Source organism: Zosterops lateralis (genome assembly GCF_965231275.1).
Source record: "Zosterops lateralis genome assembly, chromosome: 16".
Classification (NCBI taxonomy): Eukaryota; Metazoa; Chordata; class Aves; order Passeriformes; family Zosteropidae; genus Zosterops; species Zosterops lateralis.
This window is the reverse complement of record NC_139776.1, coordinates 5,793,347-5,809,644: the sequence shown is the minus strand read 5'-3', so window position 1 is coordinate 5,809,644 and position 16,298 is coordinate 5,793,347. Positions and strand designations below refer to the sequence as shown.

Sequence of the window (16,298 nt, the reverse complement as noted above, 5' to 3'; positions counted from 1 at the left end):
ATGCTGTGGCCGATTGCAGCCTGGAAACAGGAACGGCAAAACTTGAGCTGAGCAAAGGATGGAGGAGCTCCCGCACAGCCTGAGCAAGGTCGTGCGTGGCCACTGGGAAAGGTACCAGAGCTGCTGGGCTGCACCAAAACACACAGGTGCAGGGCAGACACCTCCTGTCTGCTGTTCCTGCCGCCAGAAAGCTCTAAATCCTTGGTGGAATTAAGCCTTTAGCAGACTAATATTTAGGTAATTCAAATATCCTTCTCCCAACATGAATCTCTTGGCAGGTCCCTGATGAACAGTTTGCTACATAAATCAGGAGGCATAACATTTATTATAGAGCTGAATCTTTAGAGAGTGCAACAGCAAAAAGGTTCCTTACACACCAAAGACAGCTCCAGGAGGAGGGGGTTACTGAAAAAGCAAAAATCATCAAGTCACACTTTATCCTTTGCTTTGGTATTTCTTCCTCTGAAAAAAAAAGAGATTTTCCCCAAAAGGCCCGTGGCATAGTCAGGCACAGTCACATAGACCTGGTGTGTACAGAGAACACAAACACAACCAGCTTTGCTACAAGAAGAGACTGAGGGCAACCACGTGTAGTAACCACCTTAACTTTCATTTAGTCGTAGGCTTTCCTCCCTTTATTTGGGCAGGAAATGAAACTGTGAAGTGTTTTTACTCACTCTGCTAGAGTCCCCTTTTCCAGAAGAGGGAGCCAAGTCATGGCAAATTGCAGCCAAAAACGTAAACCACTGTTCAGTGTATTTTGGGGTTTTTAAAATTGTGTGTATGTTTGGATGGAGTTCAGTTAACTCAGGGCAGGAGAGGAGATGAGCTCTGATATAACTACAGAAGTGAAACCCATGTAATAAGCTCAGAAAAGAACTGAAGAGGCTTTGGACATGGTAGAATCACCACAGATGCAGAAAATGTATGAACTCATAATCAGATATGAGGGATACTGCATTCAGTCTCACTAGTGAGGGGTGCAAACACTTCCAACACTGACACTGCAACAATGAATCATATTTTCAATGAGTTAGCAGTCGATTTGGAAATCAAGCACAAGTTTTTGTTATTTTTGTGCTCTTTGGTTCCTCTCCTTGTCCTGCTCAGTGTCACCTCTTCAATTAGCAGTTTGACTAATCTGCCTCCCAGATAAGAAGCTACTTTCACTGTCCAATCCAGCTGGAGTTGAAAGTGTTTGAGTGCAACATCCATCACATTCACATAAATAAGTTTAAAGAGTAAATACACAGACATTGTTCCTTTTATTGCTGTATGATTTTCTATAAGCAAACCTCCCACCAAGCTGATTAAACAACAAATGGAATCAGCTCAGAGGACAGGTTTTGACTAAAGAAAATAATCTTACACAAGAACACAACCTCCTCTCATTTTTCCTGTGTTCAGCTTAATCTGTCAAAAGATTAAATGAAACAAAAGATTATTTGGTTAATATTTGACCTGACAGTTACTACCCCTACAGTTTATCTATACAATGGTTGAATTATTTGAAGATTTTATGAAGTTAAGCACAGATTAGGATCAAATCCTGAAAGGGTGTGAAAGGAGGAATAGGCTCCTACATTCCATGAAGGACAATTATTTCCTGGAAAGTCAGTGACTGCAGCTTGAGAGCTCCCTAACCCAGAGCAGTTTCAATGCAATTTCTCCACACAATAAAAAAAAAAAACCACACAAGCTTCTACTGTTTATCCAACTCGGCAAAGTTACTAGGCAGCAATACACTGAAAAAAAAGCAAATTAGCAGAGAATTTGGCAATTTGAGCCTGCTTGTAAATAAACAGCAATTCCATGCAGCAATTCATCCAGATGAGATAAGGTAGCAGGATATTGTTTGAACCCTCATGTAACTATTGTTGGAATCATGTTGTAATCCTCATGAAAAGCATGACACAACAGGCAGGGCTTTCTGCTCTGAGGTACCTGAAAGCACCAACACGCAGCCCACCAGCGGTTTGACCAACTTTGTGCTTGACTTAATCAGGTGAAGGCAGCAGGGGAGCAGAAAGGAATAAAAATACTTTGTAGCACTTCAAGGTGCTACATGGAGAAGTACAAATCCTTTTGAGGGCGCTGTTCCTGAGCTTTGTGCTGTCTCTGCTCAGCTGAGCACACCAAGCACTGAGCAGGGCTGGGGACACCATCTCACACAAAAGCTACAAACCCTCCTCGTCCCTTTCTGTTAAGGCCAGCAGAGCACAAACAATTCCTGACATGATGTCGCTTCTGGAGGGAAGAGAGAGCTACAGTGCAGGTCAGAACCTGTAGCCTCAAGGCAGATTTAGGGCAAATAGGACTCCATATCCTGTTCTATTCTGGCTCTCAAAGATGCTCTCAGCCGTGGCTGACAGCAGCAGCCCCATTTCCCGTGAAGACACGACACACAGGGATCCAACTCCATTTAATGAGCTTTGTAACCCACTTGGACACAAGGTGGTTTGAAATAAGTCGAACAACACTCAGCTAGTCAAGGATTTTTTTTTTTTTTAAGTAATGCCTTTAAGCTTATACTCAAGCATACAAAGCATAAATTTTACAAATTAAAAACAATAAAATCACCCTGGAATAATGTAGTGGCTTTTCCTGTATTTACAAGGAGGGGAAAGGAGGCAGAATTCTTTTCAATTTTTCATTTAATGTGGGTGGAAGAAACTGAAAGTGTTTCAATGAAATCATCTTGAAGAGAGAGAAGTACTTCACCTGGCTTTAAGGTGGATGTTTGCCGCTTCAAAAGGCTTGAGAGGAAATGCTTTACTCAAAATTCTGCTGTTAAGTTTCTGTGCAGCAGCCTCTGCTTTTCCAGCTATATAGAATTCAAAGTACCACCACAACTTCATCTTCAGGGAAGTCTGTGAACCCCCACCCTTCCAAAATCCCTCCTTTGTACAACAGAAGCAGCCACAGCTCAGCTTAGATTTGACAGGCAGAAACAAAACACGGGAACAGCAAAGACAGTTACAGGGAGGTGATGGCTTTGGGAAAAGGAGGGAGATTTGTAGCCTAATCAAAATACACTTGCTATGCAGCCTTTCTGCAGAACTGTAAGACAGGATATTTTACAATCCAGCTTCTCCGCATCCATAGCATGAATGAAAAAAATCTTATTTGCTTTCACCAAAGGCAAGGCTGGGGGAGGATGAGTGCACCACCTCTAATGACCAGATCTGTCTGCCAACGTTAGGTTTGGAACAAATCTTCTTACAAAAGTTATTTTCATATTGTTCTAAATTCAGTGGAACAAAATATGTATTTTTACACTAAAGCAAACTGATCAAAGTGGCATTTAATAGTATTTGTTAAAGTGGTTATCTAACAAAAATGGGTTAACAAAAGCCCATTCATTAGTAGTCACCAAATAAGACACTTCTCATGCATATGACAAAAATTCATTTGTGTACTGAGACATCTGTTTACTGTGTACAATATTTCCATAAATTATAATATGTTTCACAGCCCCTACAGTTCAAGAATATTTCAAACAGATTATATATTATATTTGTATATGCAAACTATTTTATATACACTAATATAAAGATCCTTAGAAGTACCAATATCACTACCTTTATGCTTTCTCTAAAATGCATAGCTTTCGAGTATCTTCTTGCAGTTACCAAAAACTTTACAGATTAAAGCTGCTTATCAATGTGGCATGTTCATAAAAACAAAGTGAAATAGTTCTAGACTAATTTTATATTAAACCCCTTAAAAAACGTGTTTATTTTTTAATGGAAAAAAACCAACAAGCTAGTGGAAATTCAAGTAATCTATGCTCAATCATTGCCCAAATACTCTATGGAATTAAGGTAGCGTTCTAGGAGGACAGTGAACTTCTCACCCAGGGCTGTAATACTGCACTTCTCATGGAGAAAAATGCTCGTCATGCCACAAAACCACACCACTTTCCACTTCACCTGGGAGAAGCTTTACAGGAGATTCAACAACACAAGTGTCAGAACACAGAGGAAAAAGCTGATCAGTTCTACATGAAGAAATTAGAGCTATTCCAGTTTTGTTTCTGCAGTTTGTTATTAAACAAAGTTACATTAACCATACAGTTTCTCACAAACTAAAAGTTATACATGGTTTTCCGACATCAACCGACTTCAAAAAGAAAAAAAAAAAAATTAAAAAAAAAAAGCCCAAAACAACCAAACCCACAACTGTTAAAAGTCTGGTGTTAGAATAACCAGCCTGGGTGAAGAAAAACCAGACTGCTGCTGTAGCTGGGGGGGCTACTGACAGCTTGTTTGTTATGTATAAACTTGAAGACCTCACTACCACAAGTGCCTCAAAGTGGAGAACAGAACGACCAGTAAGAAATGGGAACAAATGATTTTGTTACATCCATCATCTCGCTTAACCTTGGCGCTCTGCATCTCTCACAGCTGCTTAACAAACAATGGCTTTCCCCCCAGAAATAGCTACACAAGTAAACAGTGTTCACAGTAATGCAATCAGTAACAGGTTTTGTTAGTTCCCCTTAGCCAGGTGTGTCTGCAAAGCTTTATACAGTTTAATGCTTTAAGTATTCCAGTAAAATTAAGTGAAAGCTAAGTTTCATTCTACAGGGTAATACCTACCATACAAGACTAGGTTATGTACAGTATGGGACTGGTGTGACAACTGCCAGCATCTCATGATGTTAAACTGTTTCACTCATCAGCTTGCTCTGTGCTTGGCAAAACTTGATCTATAGACCTAAAAATCTAGAGATAGATTTGGCAAAATTAATGCTTCCTACCACTGGGTATAAACCAGTGTGCAGCACTGCAATCACTCAACCAGAATATCCCATACCCAGAAGATTACAATTTGTTGACTTGAAAGTCTGGACTTCACATTAAAACTATAGTTCTAACTGGAGTGAGGACAGTCAGTAAACAAATACAGATGAGGATGAACTGCATCTCTTCAGAAAGGTATGGAAGAAGTGAGAAAATGCATTTTCTGGTTTTAGACAGCCCTGCTTTGCTTAGCTCAAGGCATAAAAACAGCCCAAGTAGCTCTAAAACTACAATTCTTATTCAGCAAGCATGAAGGCAGATCCTACACAAGATGATGCATCATAGGCTTCAACAAGCATCTCTCCCCACCACTTGATTTCCTAACACAAGTCTTTCAGCTTACAGACATCCAGTGGCCTTCAAAGCTGTAGCAGCCACGTGGAATTGCTGCAAATTTAACATTGGAGGGGGAAAAGGCCCCTGTTAAAAAAACCCTCAAATGCCTCGGGCCATTTTGGTCATTTGTGAATATTAAGGAAAAAACCTATTTCCATCAATACTCCTCCTGAAAAGATGGGTCACTGATCCATTATGAACACAGCTCTCACCATATAAAGCACCAAGAAGTCAGAAACAAGGAAGAAAAAAAAAAACCAAAACAAAAATCCTTAAATTATGATTTACAAGTTTGTACACTATTTCCTAAGCAAAAGTTTGACCTTACTGCAAAGTTTATAGATGAAAACTTGACCAGTTACTTTTAAGGGGAATGTATATCTGGCTATAACTTAAAGGTAGAAAATATTCACTGTTCTATATACACATTTCAAACAGGAGACAGTTAAACTGAACAGTTGCCAATATAGCTCCATATTAACTCACTGGCCACTAAACTAGGCATCAGCAGCCAATTAGAAAGCTTGAGTTCTGTACTTTTAAAAATGCTATTTTTTCCTGTCCTGTTTAATTGTTTTGTTTTAAAAATGTATTATAGTGCATAGCCTAAGTCAGACTTCCAAAGAGATACAGCGCCTTTCAATGCAGTTTTTGCAGCATTTAAAAGGGACTTTTCTCCCTTCAAATTAGATGTTCATTGAAAAATCTGAATTGAGTGCTGTACTGTAGTAAAAATATTTCAGTCACAGACTGATATAAATGTATACTGTGCAGTACTAAGATTTTTTGATGTCCATCTGCACACATTTTACTTGGGCTCTTCAATCGTCCCCTTGCTGAGGTCTGTCATTTTGGGGTATTTCACTTTCTTCTGGTCCAGCTCATTCTGAGCCCACAGTAGTAGTTTCAGTAATTTTGCCAACTTGGGTGTTGATTCACGATTTTCATAGTCTAGAACAGCTTGATTAACCTCACTCCATACCTGGAAAAGAAAAACTGCAGTTCAGTGACAGTTTTCTTATGATTACCACTGCTGAAGCCACACAGACACTGGGAAGATCACACCTAGTGTGCTAATTCCTCAGGAAATGGCCAGGACAAAGCTCCACAGACTATGAGCCTGAGAAAGCAAGGAAGAGAGCCAAGTAGTTGAATACATTTGGAATATATTAACACCATTTTTTTTTTTTTTAAACCTTGCTCAAGAAACACTTCTGTTCTTTTGCGTATCGCTATATAAGTTTTTTTTCCCTAAGCATTTCAAAAATATTTAGATTTTATTTTCATAACATACATATAAAAGACATCAGTTTCCTTTGAGGAAGGACTACCTTCTGTCGCTGCATCATGTTCAGCAAGTCTCCAAATGGTGATTCTTCGGGATTATCAAAGGCAAGCAGAGCCAGCGTGCGCTCCATTTCTGTCAGGCATTCCCGGCTCTCCTCCCCTTGCTCTGCTAATTGGGTCTGAGCAAATTCCAGAGCTGCCTCTGTCTCACGCTGCCGAATCAGTTCAATCAAGTGCTGTTGCTACACACGAAAGACACGGCAATATTAGCCCCACAAATTAACAAATCTCCACTCTTTCAATTCAGACGCTGGTGTGTAATTTGAGACAAACGTTAATCTGTAATTTGACAGTTTGAGGTCAGTTCTGCTCAATGTGTGAGACGAGGAGCAGCAACTTGGCTGCAAAATCTACTGAAGAAGGGAACTTTTGGTGCTTTTGAGTGACAGGGTTTGAGAAGATGGGTTACTAAAGAAATTCAGACCAACAGAAGCTGGTAACTCACAGGCCACTGCTGCTGTCACAGGTTTTCGTGTTAATAACTGTATATGGTGGCTCCTGTTAATAACTGTATATGGCTCCTGTACCCCGCCACAAAGTTTTCCATTACTATTAAAAAAATGCCAATAACACCCACTTGCATCCATGTTCAGTCAAAAATCTCCTAACATAACTGTAATTTCTTCACTACTTTTCCCATTCTCTCAGCAAACTCTAAGGCAAAGATAAAAGTTTGCCACCTGTACTCACCTGCAAATGAAAGTAGAGATATCTGTTGGTATCCAGCAGCTCTGGATGGAGGCTGTTTATCAATGCAATGGCTTCCTGGATCTGTCCTTTCAAGATCATCTCGCGGATTTTTATTCTTTCATCCAGAGTCTCTAAATCCACACTGGGTTCAATTCCAGACTCCATCCGAAATTTCTCTGCTGCTTCTTTAAAGCCCTCTGTAACAGGAACATTTTACCCATAAAATGTATTGTACGAAACATGTTAGAAGAAAACCTACCAGCTTAAATGAAAATGTTTGAGTGTTGCTTGTGCAATCTGGGGGTTTAAAGATTAACCCAAAACTGTGAAAAATTCTTCTCTATATAAGAAGTCATTTATCCAATAGACTTCAAAGAGTAAGTGCTCAATTCATTCTGAACTCGTGTACACTCACTCTCCAGGGAAGCAACTCATAGTGTAATATCTCTTAACAGGGAAAACTGTTTTATACTTAAATAAAGCACTGTGCTTATTACAAAATGAGATTATGAAAGTCACATTTTCAAGTGGGTGGTTTCGCTTCACCCTCCAGCCCCAGATCTGTTTACACATATCCAGCAGTTTTTCCGAGAAGAAAACAAACAAGAAAAAGTAATTTTGCTTTCTTGTGTGGTATTTAATGCTATACCAGCTCTTTTAAATCCCAGGTCTTGTGTTCATAGACACAAAACTGATTCACACCACCCACTAAGATGCTCTTGCTTCAACCCGGAGGCCCCACCTACACCCAGTGTAAACAGGGGTGTAGATGGATACAAACACCTCCGCCCTAGCACAGCTTCCTGGGATGGCATGCACCTAATTACCAGCAACAATTCCCCAGGGGTTTGGTTGTTCCAAGTATAAAGCCAGGCCATGTGCTGAAAGGGTTAATATTCCGGTCTCTAATTATTTTGCCCATAGTGCCCTTTCAGAGTTTATCTTTCTGCCCAGTTAAAAACTTGCTTCTGATAGTTGTTCTTGCAGCTTTCTGACTGTTATTTAACAACAGCAACTTATCTTGAGCTGTTTCAATGGCACAAAAAAGGACATCATGGAGAAGCAGGTCATGTTTACAGCATTGCAGAAAACACTTTGTTTTCTCTATCACTTAGCAGAAGAGTTCATGCTCATAAATGTCATCTGTATTCCATGAGAACTGCTCAGTCTCTCGATTCTTTGTCGGTCTGCAGCTGAGAGAACACCAGAGCAGTTGGGCTTTGCTAAGAGAAGCCAACAGGAATCACAAAATTCTCACTGCCCTTAATTCCAATCCATCCAGTTCCATATTCTATCCCAAACTGATAAAGTCTGTGACACACAGTAAGAGCCTCCAGGCATTACCAGCTGTTTTTACCTGTGACAAGGTAGTTCATGATAAGGCGGTTCATGTCTGCTCTCTGGATATGTAAGTTATTGAGCTTTTCCATCCATTCATCTTTTGTGATTTCATCAGGTTTTTCTGCATAACTCATCCTGGACTCCCAACTACAAAAGAAAAGCATCTCATTTTAACGTGATTCAAGAAGAAAGAAGTTTAACATGTGTAAGAATTGTGTAACTGCCATCTTTAGAGCTTTCTATGAGCTCTTTTAAATTAATAATCCAAAATTGACCCTTTTATCTTAAACCAGAGTTTTGCATTTTTTTCCTCCTCATTCCTGCACTCTTCCATATCTATTTGCCAGGCTTTAAAGCTGCTTTCAGAAATCTCAGAATAAAAAATTCAAATACCATCTTTTTGTACTTACTCTTAAATCCTCTCCATATAAATCTTGCATAGAATTTACACAGGACGTGCAGCATCACAGTGTGAAACCAGCCAATGAGAGTTTGACAGGCAGACACAGAAAGACTGTGACAAACACTTACAGCAATGCTTATGTAAACAATATCTGCTTTAAACCTTCACCAAAACTTCGGACAGCTCCCTGCATAGCACAGCAACAAAACTGACCATGATATATTACCCAGTGTACAACTCAAAGCTTTACACCAGCTCAGCTTTGCTGTCCCCAAAAGTTCTCCTGTCAGCGCTACTAAAACGTTATCTCCACTATTCTTCTAGACGATATTTTTGCTGGGAATGGCAAGCAAAGCATTTTACCAAAGCCGCATTTAATGATTTCTACCCCCAAGTCACGACCACAGGGGCAGCGAAAGGGGAAGGACAGGCGGCCACAACAACAGCAACAGCCCCGCCACCCCTGTCAGACAGACAACACGAGCGGAGCGCGACTCCTCACAGCGATTCCAACAGGTTCTCCCTTCTCCACCCCGCGCCCGAAGCCGCCCCGCACCCGCCAACTCCGACAGCGAGAGCACGACCCGCCCGGGCCCCGATCGCTCCCGGCCCCGCGTTCCGCCGCCCGCAACGGCGCTGGGGGAACGAGGCCCCCGCCGCCCGGCGCTGATGCTGCGGCTCGGCTCGGCTCGCTGCGGCCCCGGCTTCCCCCGCTGCCCCGGCCCGGCCCGGCCCTGCGCGGGCCACAGGGGCGCTGGGCCACGGGAGCGCTGGGCCCCGCTCGGCACAGGCCCGGCGCCCCAGCAGCGGGCGCGGTAGGCGAGCGCCGGGCGGGCCGGCGGGTCCGGGTCAGGCTGAAGCCCCGCTCCCGCCGTGCCCCGAGGCCGGCGCGGCCCCCCCGCCGCCATCTTACCGCGCGCGCCCGGGGCCGCTCCGACGCACGAACGCGGGGCCTCCGCCGCCTCCGCCGGGCCGCAGGCGCGCGGGTCTCGCGAGAGCGGCGCTGGCGGCCAATCAGCGCGCGGAGAGCGGGCGAGAACACGCGACGGCGGAGCGGGGCCGGGGCAGAGCGGAGGCGGCGGGGGCGGCCATGGCGGGAGCCGGGCGATGAGGGACGCGCCCGCCTCGTCCCACTCCTGCCTCGTCCCACTCCTGCCCTGCGCGCCCGCTCCGCGCCCGGCTCACGGCACTGAGCGCCGGCCCCGCCGCGAGCAGCTGAGGCAGAGTCTGGTCCCGGCCGTGCTCGGCGCGAGAGGCGCAGGAACAGCCGTGCGAGGCGGTGCTGGGACACGGCGGGGTCGGTGCGAGCAGCGGTTGTCGGGAGTGGCCGCGGGAGCTGCGGCCCCTCCATGTGCCGAGGGAACGGGCAGGGCACAGCCTGCGATGTCCTTGTGTAGCCCCGGCGGTTTGCACGTGTTGCTCGGCTGCGCTGGGAGCTGCCCTGGCTGAGGATTGATGTTCTCTGTCAAAACGCGTAGTGGCTGCCGAGGCGTTGATGAACCCACCCCGCGGTTTGTGGGTCACTGCAGAAAAAGCAGGAACGCAGTGTTGCCAAAATAGGTTCTTGCACCCAGTGAACAAGAAGCAAATCCACACAGAGAGTTGAGGTATTTGATTTATTTACAGTTCTGCGCAGAAACGGGTGCTGGGTGACAAATCCGAGGAGCCAGCACGCCAACTATCAAAATTTCTTACTATTTATACATTTTAGCAAATGAATTAGTGTTCATTGGCTACAAGTTGATTAATCCGCATGCTCAGTCTTTTCTTTTGGATCCATCAGTGGTCACGATCTGCCCCTGCCCTAATTACCTTTCACCCAGTTGGAGCTGGCTTCAGAGCAATTGCTGAATTGGCTTTATTGGTGTCTGCCTTATCTCGGAGTTCTGTCAGATGGCCTTGTGGCCCCTGAATTCTGCATTCTTTGTGTCCACTATCGTTGGTACATCCTTCTTACCAAGCTTTATTAACTTCCCTAAAACTTCAAAGAACATCCTCCCTTCAGAAAATTTTAGATATTCCACATTTTGCAACAAAACCTCGATTTGTACACTTAAAGGGAGAACAGGCTAAAAATGTACACTTGTCTATGTGAAATGCTGCAAATGATACTCCTCAGGAAAAGGTAATTTCACTCACACAGGTGGGGAATGTGGTTGCACAGTTTTCACTCTTGATTTTGTAACTGCAATAAAGCCCAGGCTCCAAAACTCACTTTCATTACATTGTGCTTACTTTGAAACAGAGAGAGCCTACAATGTAATAAATAATTTATTAGAACCAGACACTATCCTGAGTTGGAAGAGTAACACAAAAAACAAGTCTTAAGTCCTGATTCCATGCAGAATATCATGGCCAGCTGCATTTCATCAGAAGCCACAGTGGTAGGAAAAGGAAGAATACCTTCAAACTGACAGAGGGCAGGGACACCTTCCACTGGACAAGGTTGCTCCAAGCCCAGTCCAGCCTGGCCTGGAACACTGCCAGGGATGGAAATCCTGATCCATGCCTTTTTTCTCCCCCACTAATGCTCTGTGTGCAATAAAAATTCTGCATGTTTGGGGAACTGAGCAGTTTCTTGAGTAAGAAATATTTTATGATACGTATTTTATACTCTAGGAAGATCCAAAGCTGTGCAACAACACAGTGGAAAAGTTTCACTGTGTTTCACTGTGTTTTTTATGGCAGGCATCCCCCGTTCACTGCTGATGTGCAATTCCTTGTTTTGCATGTTCCCACTCTGTTGGTGTGTAATTCCTGTGTTTGAGCACTTCCTAGATGCTAAATTTATCCATTAAAAGCATGTTATTAGCTTTTCTCAGAGCATAAATCGCAGTGCAGCTTGATCTACCAAACCCTAAGGTATTTCCCCTCCATGTGATTTCATTTATTGAAGCTCTGTAGCTGCAGAACAAATCTGAATTCCTGCTTGCCTGTAATTGTGGTGGTTTGTACTTTTTCACAGGAATGGGTTTGGGTTTTTTACCTCTTGGTGTTCCTGGGTGAAGTATTAAAACTGCCCAGTTTTACAGCTGGAGAAAGAGCCAGGCTCTGCTTAATAGTAGGTTTTCCAACATTATCCCAAGCTTTTGCCACCAGAAGTCTCATGAACAGACTCATAAAAGACGTAGTCAAATTACTTGACAGAATCCTGTAATTCTGTAGAATCATTCCTAGGTAGTTTTGTTTGTTTGTTTTTCCCTCATGTTTTCATTTCTTAATCTCAGTAAACACTTTATCTGAAATCTACCTGAAACCTGTGTTATCAACCCATGAGGAAAAATGTGCAGGATCAGGGTAATCAAAGAGCAAATCCTCACACCTCCTGCTATACAAAGACTCTTCAGATACCCAGGTCAGGAGTCTCTGTGTGGTGTTGGGGTGTTCTGTACCCCTTGGGATACCTCAGTGACTGTCAGGTGTGGATGTTTCTGGGTGCCAATGTCCCAAAAAGCGGCAGAAGGAATCAAACACCTAAATGGAAGTTAACTCTCTCCAGCTATTTGTAGCAGCTTGGATCCTGCAGTGGTTTTTAAGTAGCTTAACTATTGAGGAAGGATGTTTCCTGTGGAAGCTCTCCATATGTTGGATGGGCAGATTCAGAGAACATTCCACTCTCAGCACTCAGTAACTTGGAGCCAGAGCGAGGCATTAACCGCAGCAATGTGCCCGACAGTGCAAGTACAACAGAAAAGCCAAGCAACTCCCCGTGGAACGCGCACAGGTGGGGAGCACAGCTGTTATGAGCAGGTGGCTGTGCAGCAGCAGCAGTCTGGCCCCTCTGCCGCGTTCCTCCGGTGCCTGTCCACCCTCACAAATCACGGCTAAAGCTGCTGTTCCCGGGATTAGCCCGCGATTGCGAGCGGAGAAACGGGAACGAGCCTGAGGGAGCCCCGAGGGGACTGAGCGTAGAGCGGGCACAGGCGCCGCGCTGTGGGAGGAGGAACCGCCATGGCGCTGAGGGGACCGTGTGAAGGGAGACTGGCATGGCTCTGAGAGGGCCGTGTGAGGGGCATCTGCCATGGCGCTGAGAACCACGTGTGAGGGGCATCCGCCATGGCGCTGAGGGGGCCGTGCGAGGGGCATCTGCCATGGCGCTAAGAGCCCCGTGTGAGAGGCAGCCGCCATAGCGCAGAGAACCCCGTGTGAAGGGCACTACCGTGGCGCTGAGAACCCCGTGCGAGGGGCGGCGGCCATGGCGCTGAAGGGCGGGGCTGCGGCTCTCCCGCCCAGCGCCCGCCGGGTCCTCCGGGAGCCGCGCGCCGAGGGCGGCGCTCTGGCCTCGCCGCCGCCATCTCGGTGTCGATGGTGGCGGGGGCGGGGCGACCCCGCCCAGCGCTGCCGCGGAGCGAGGAGGAAATGGCGGCGCGGCGCGGCTGAGACCCTCGGCGGCCGCGGCGAGAGCCCCCCTGTCCTGCTCGCGGTGAGTGCGGGAGGCGGCTGGGGGAGCACCGGGGCGGGGGGAGAGCGGGAGCGGGGCCGCCGTTGCGGCAGGGAGGTCGCGGGAAAGGCGGCCCGGCCGCCTTTGGGCTCGCTATAAAATGGAGGCGGGCAGGCGGCCGGAGCGGCTCGGGAGTGGGGGGGTTCCCCGGGCGCAGCGGGGCGCGGGCACGGCACGGCCCGGTCCGGTCCAGAGAAGGCGGCGGCGGCTCCGTGCGGGGGCCCCGGAGGAAGCCTTTGGCTCACAGCACAGCGGGGCCGGAGCGGAACGGGCGCTCCCCGGGCGGAGCGGGCTGAAGGCGGCTCCTCCATCTTGGGGGGAAGGAGAGGCGAGGAGAGGCCGGGCCGGCGCCGTCACGGCCAAGCGGACGCCGGGAGCTGCTTCGTGACCGTCACCACCGACTGCACCCACCGGGCCCGCGCCCGCGCCGGGGGTGGCTGGGGCGGCCTTGGGGAGCCCGGAACCCAACCGAACCCAACCGAAATCGTCCCGGGGCCTCGGCGGGGGGGACCGAAACTTCCCTGCCTCGGAGAGATGTTGGTTTTCTCTGGGTAAAAGAGGGGATCTCCTTGTTGGTGAGTTAAACACGAGCAGTTGAACTTTATCGTGTTCTGCTGACTGTTTTGTAGGGAGAAAAATCCCGAATATTTAGACAGCAGGAATTGCTGGCCGATTTTAAATATTTAACAAATTCCTTGCCAAATTCCTATCCCTGCCACTGATGTACCTAAATGGTACTAATGTACTTAAATGCTGTCTTTTGGAGGTGGTGATAATTTGGAGCTGTTTGTTTGGCTTGCAAAAACCATTGTTTGGTGGCGACCAAATTTTTGTTTCGTGCAGTTAAATAGTTTATACCTCCAAGCAACAGCTTGTGTTTTAGTTATGGTAATGAAAATCTTACCATCTTACTTGTCGTTTTTAACTTGGAAAGAATGTTACAATCTCGCAATGTGCTATAAAATGAATGTGTTTTATGCTCGCCCTGCAGTTTTTTATCTTCAGTAATTTGAAACAGTGTAACTTCCTCTTTTTCTTGCATGAGCTTCCACGGGTTTTCCTTCCAGGAGCTTCAGGGAGGAGAAAAAGAAAAGAAAAAAAAAAAAAAAAAAAAAAAAAAAAAAAAAAGCTGATTCCTTTTATTTAAGTCAGAAGACTATATATAGTATTCCGAAATTCCATGGGCTTTTTGTTTGGCTGTTTTTTCCCTGTATGATGATAGGGTTCAGATTTTTTTTTTTTTTTTTTTTCAGAAATAGGTTTTTTGAATATTTAGTAATCACAGTCATGTTTAACTAAATTCTTTAGCAGGTGATATTAAACTATATTTTGCCTTATTTTATGATAACTTTTTCCACTGTTGGCTTTTTTGTGTATTTTCCTCACTTTTAAGGGATAATTTGAATCAGTTTAGCTTTAACAGCCTTGATGCTACTCCTACAAACAAAATTTGCCAGCTGTGAAGCAATTCGATTGCTGGTCAATGAAAAATGATGTGTAGTTACCAAGTGTACCATGTACTGTGTTAATTGTAGTAGATATTCTGGGTTGTGCTCCACTTTTATGTGTGCCAGCTGCTTGTTATCGTTCCTTGACATTTAGAACTTTCTATAGGAATAAATATAGATGTCAGCTCGAAATAGCTCTTCAGTTAGGCCTTCAATTTTTTTTCCCTTGACAGTTCCAGAAACATGTCACATATAAAGGTGTTTTAATGCACTGGGGTGAAAGACTCAAGGCTCATGTTGGCCTTCAGCCTCCATTGAGGCTGCTTGACTCCAGTGATTAGAAAATGAAATAATTGATGTTTTCAAGACCAGCATTTAAATTATTTTTTTTTACAAAGTTTTTGTGTTGTTTGGTTTTTTTTAAGGGATATTTTCTATTGGTATGCAAATGAAGGTTTTACAGTATTGCAAATGTATATACAGTGCAAAAATACCTGCAGTTTTTGAAACTGTTGAAATATAAAATAATAATATAAACGAATATCTATTCACACAGTGCTTTGGAGAGTGTTTTTGGCTAATTAAAAGATGGATTTTGAATTAAAAAAGCAACACCAAGACCCTGAAACTCCATAAAGCAATGCAAATAGAATCAAATCTAGGTTAGGAGATAAAATTGAATAAATATTTTTTCAGTGTCTAGTGGACTCGCAAAAGCCACTGTTTGTTCTACTTAATCCACCTTCACTACTAAGATTTTTCTGGCCGTTGATCACGTTATTTGTTTCTTGTTTGAGATAGTAATTGTCTTTATAGTTGTAACTTAAGGACTGTGGGATTTTAATTCTGTGCAGCCTGAAACTTTAAGCTGGAGGTATTAGAGGGAGGAGGAAGAGCAAGGATTAAAGGGGTTGGGCTGAGAGTTATAAAACATAACTGACAGAAGTAGGAGCAGGGCCTGGAGTGGGCAAGGGGGACATTGGATGGCTTTAGTTGGCAGAACTGGTTTCCACACCAGTTTTATTCTCTGCTGCACTTTCTGCCTCGTGTCTCTTGTGCCACAAGCAGGAGGGCAGTGGTAGGAGATAGAAGGAGAGGATTTTAATACAAGTAAGATTTCCCCAGCTTATGCAAGAGCTGGTTCCTGTTTGTGTGTGCAGTCTCAGCTCTCACTTAATGCTTGGAGGATTCGCTGCTGGGAAGTTTTTATCTATCTAAGGCAGCTTCTGAAATAAGCAGGTATTTGCCAGGTGTTATTGATGGTGGTCTCAAGGGCACTGGTAGATTTTGAGGTTAAAAACCTTGAATTTCCAGTTAGGCAGCTCAGACACACATATTAAATGAGCATTATGTGTGTTCTCCAAGTGAATTCTAATCAAAACTGGAAAATAACTGTGTTTACTGTATCATTAATAACATAATCAGTGTGCTTCAATTACTGCGTTTCACTAAATTTGGGAGAAGTTAATTATTCTTAACTTCATTTA

At 44.7% G+C, this 16,298-nt stretch overlaps 2 protein-coding genes across 4 annotated transcripts in view; one reads left to right on the top strand and one right to left on the bottom strand.

The window, feature by feature from the left end:
• Positions 1 to 2,360: 2,360 nt before the first annotated feature.
• Positions 2,361 to 9,897, bottom strand: GID8 (GID complex subunit 8 homolog). 2 transcript variants are annotated; one of them, XM_083873485.1, is made up of 5 exons: positions 8,930 to 9,437; positions 8,536 to 8,666; positions 7,179 to 7,375; positions 6,473 to 6,670; positions 2,361 to 6,123 (listed from the first exon to the last, which is right to left on the bottom strand). In XM_083873485.1, the coding sequence occupies exons 2-5, from the start codon at positions 8,651 to 8,653 to the stop codon at positions 5,950 to 5,952; spliced, it is 687 nt and encodes a 228-aa protein (XP_083729611.1). In that variant the 5' UTR covers positions 8,654 to 8,666; positions 8,930 to 9,437; the 3' UTR covers positions 2,361 to 5,949. The 2 variants fall into 2 exon arrangements, with proteins under 2 accessions (XP_083729611.1, XP_083729610.1); XM_083873484.1 differs by lacking the exon at positions 8,930 to 9,437 and adding an exon at positions 9,836 to 9,897 and having other exon boundaries at positions 2,362 to 6,123.
• A 3,317-nt stretch (positions 9,898 to 13,214) lies between these two features.
• DIDO1 (death inducer-obliterator 1) overlaps positions 13,215 to 16,298 on the top strand; it is a 48,511-nt gene continuing 45,427 nt past the window's right edge. The window contains exon 1 of one of the 2 annotated variants that reach the window (XM_083873115.1): positions 13,215 to 13,345. The gene's annotated coding sequence lies outside the window, so the exon portion shown is untranslated. Of the gene's footprint in view, positions 13,346 to 13,775; positions 13,939 to 16,298 lie in introns of those variants that run through there. The other variant, XM_083873114.1, reaches the window with a different exon arrangement.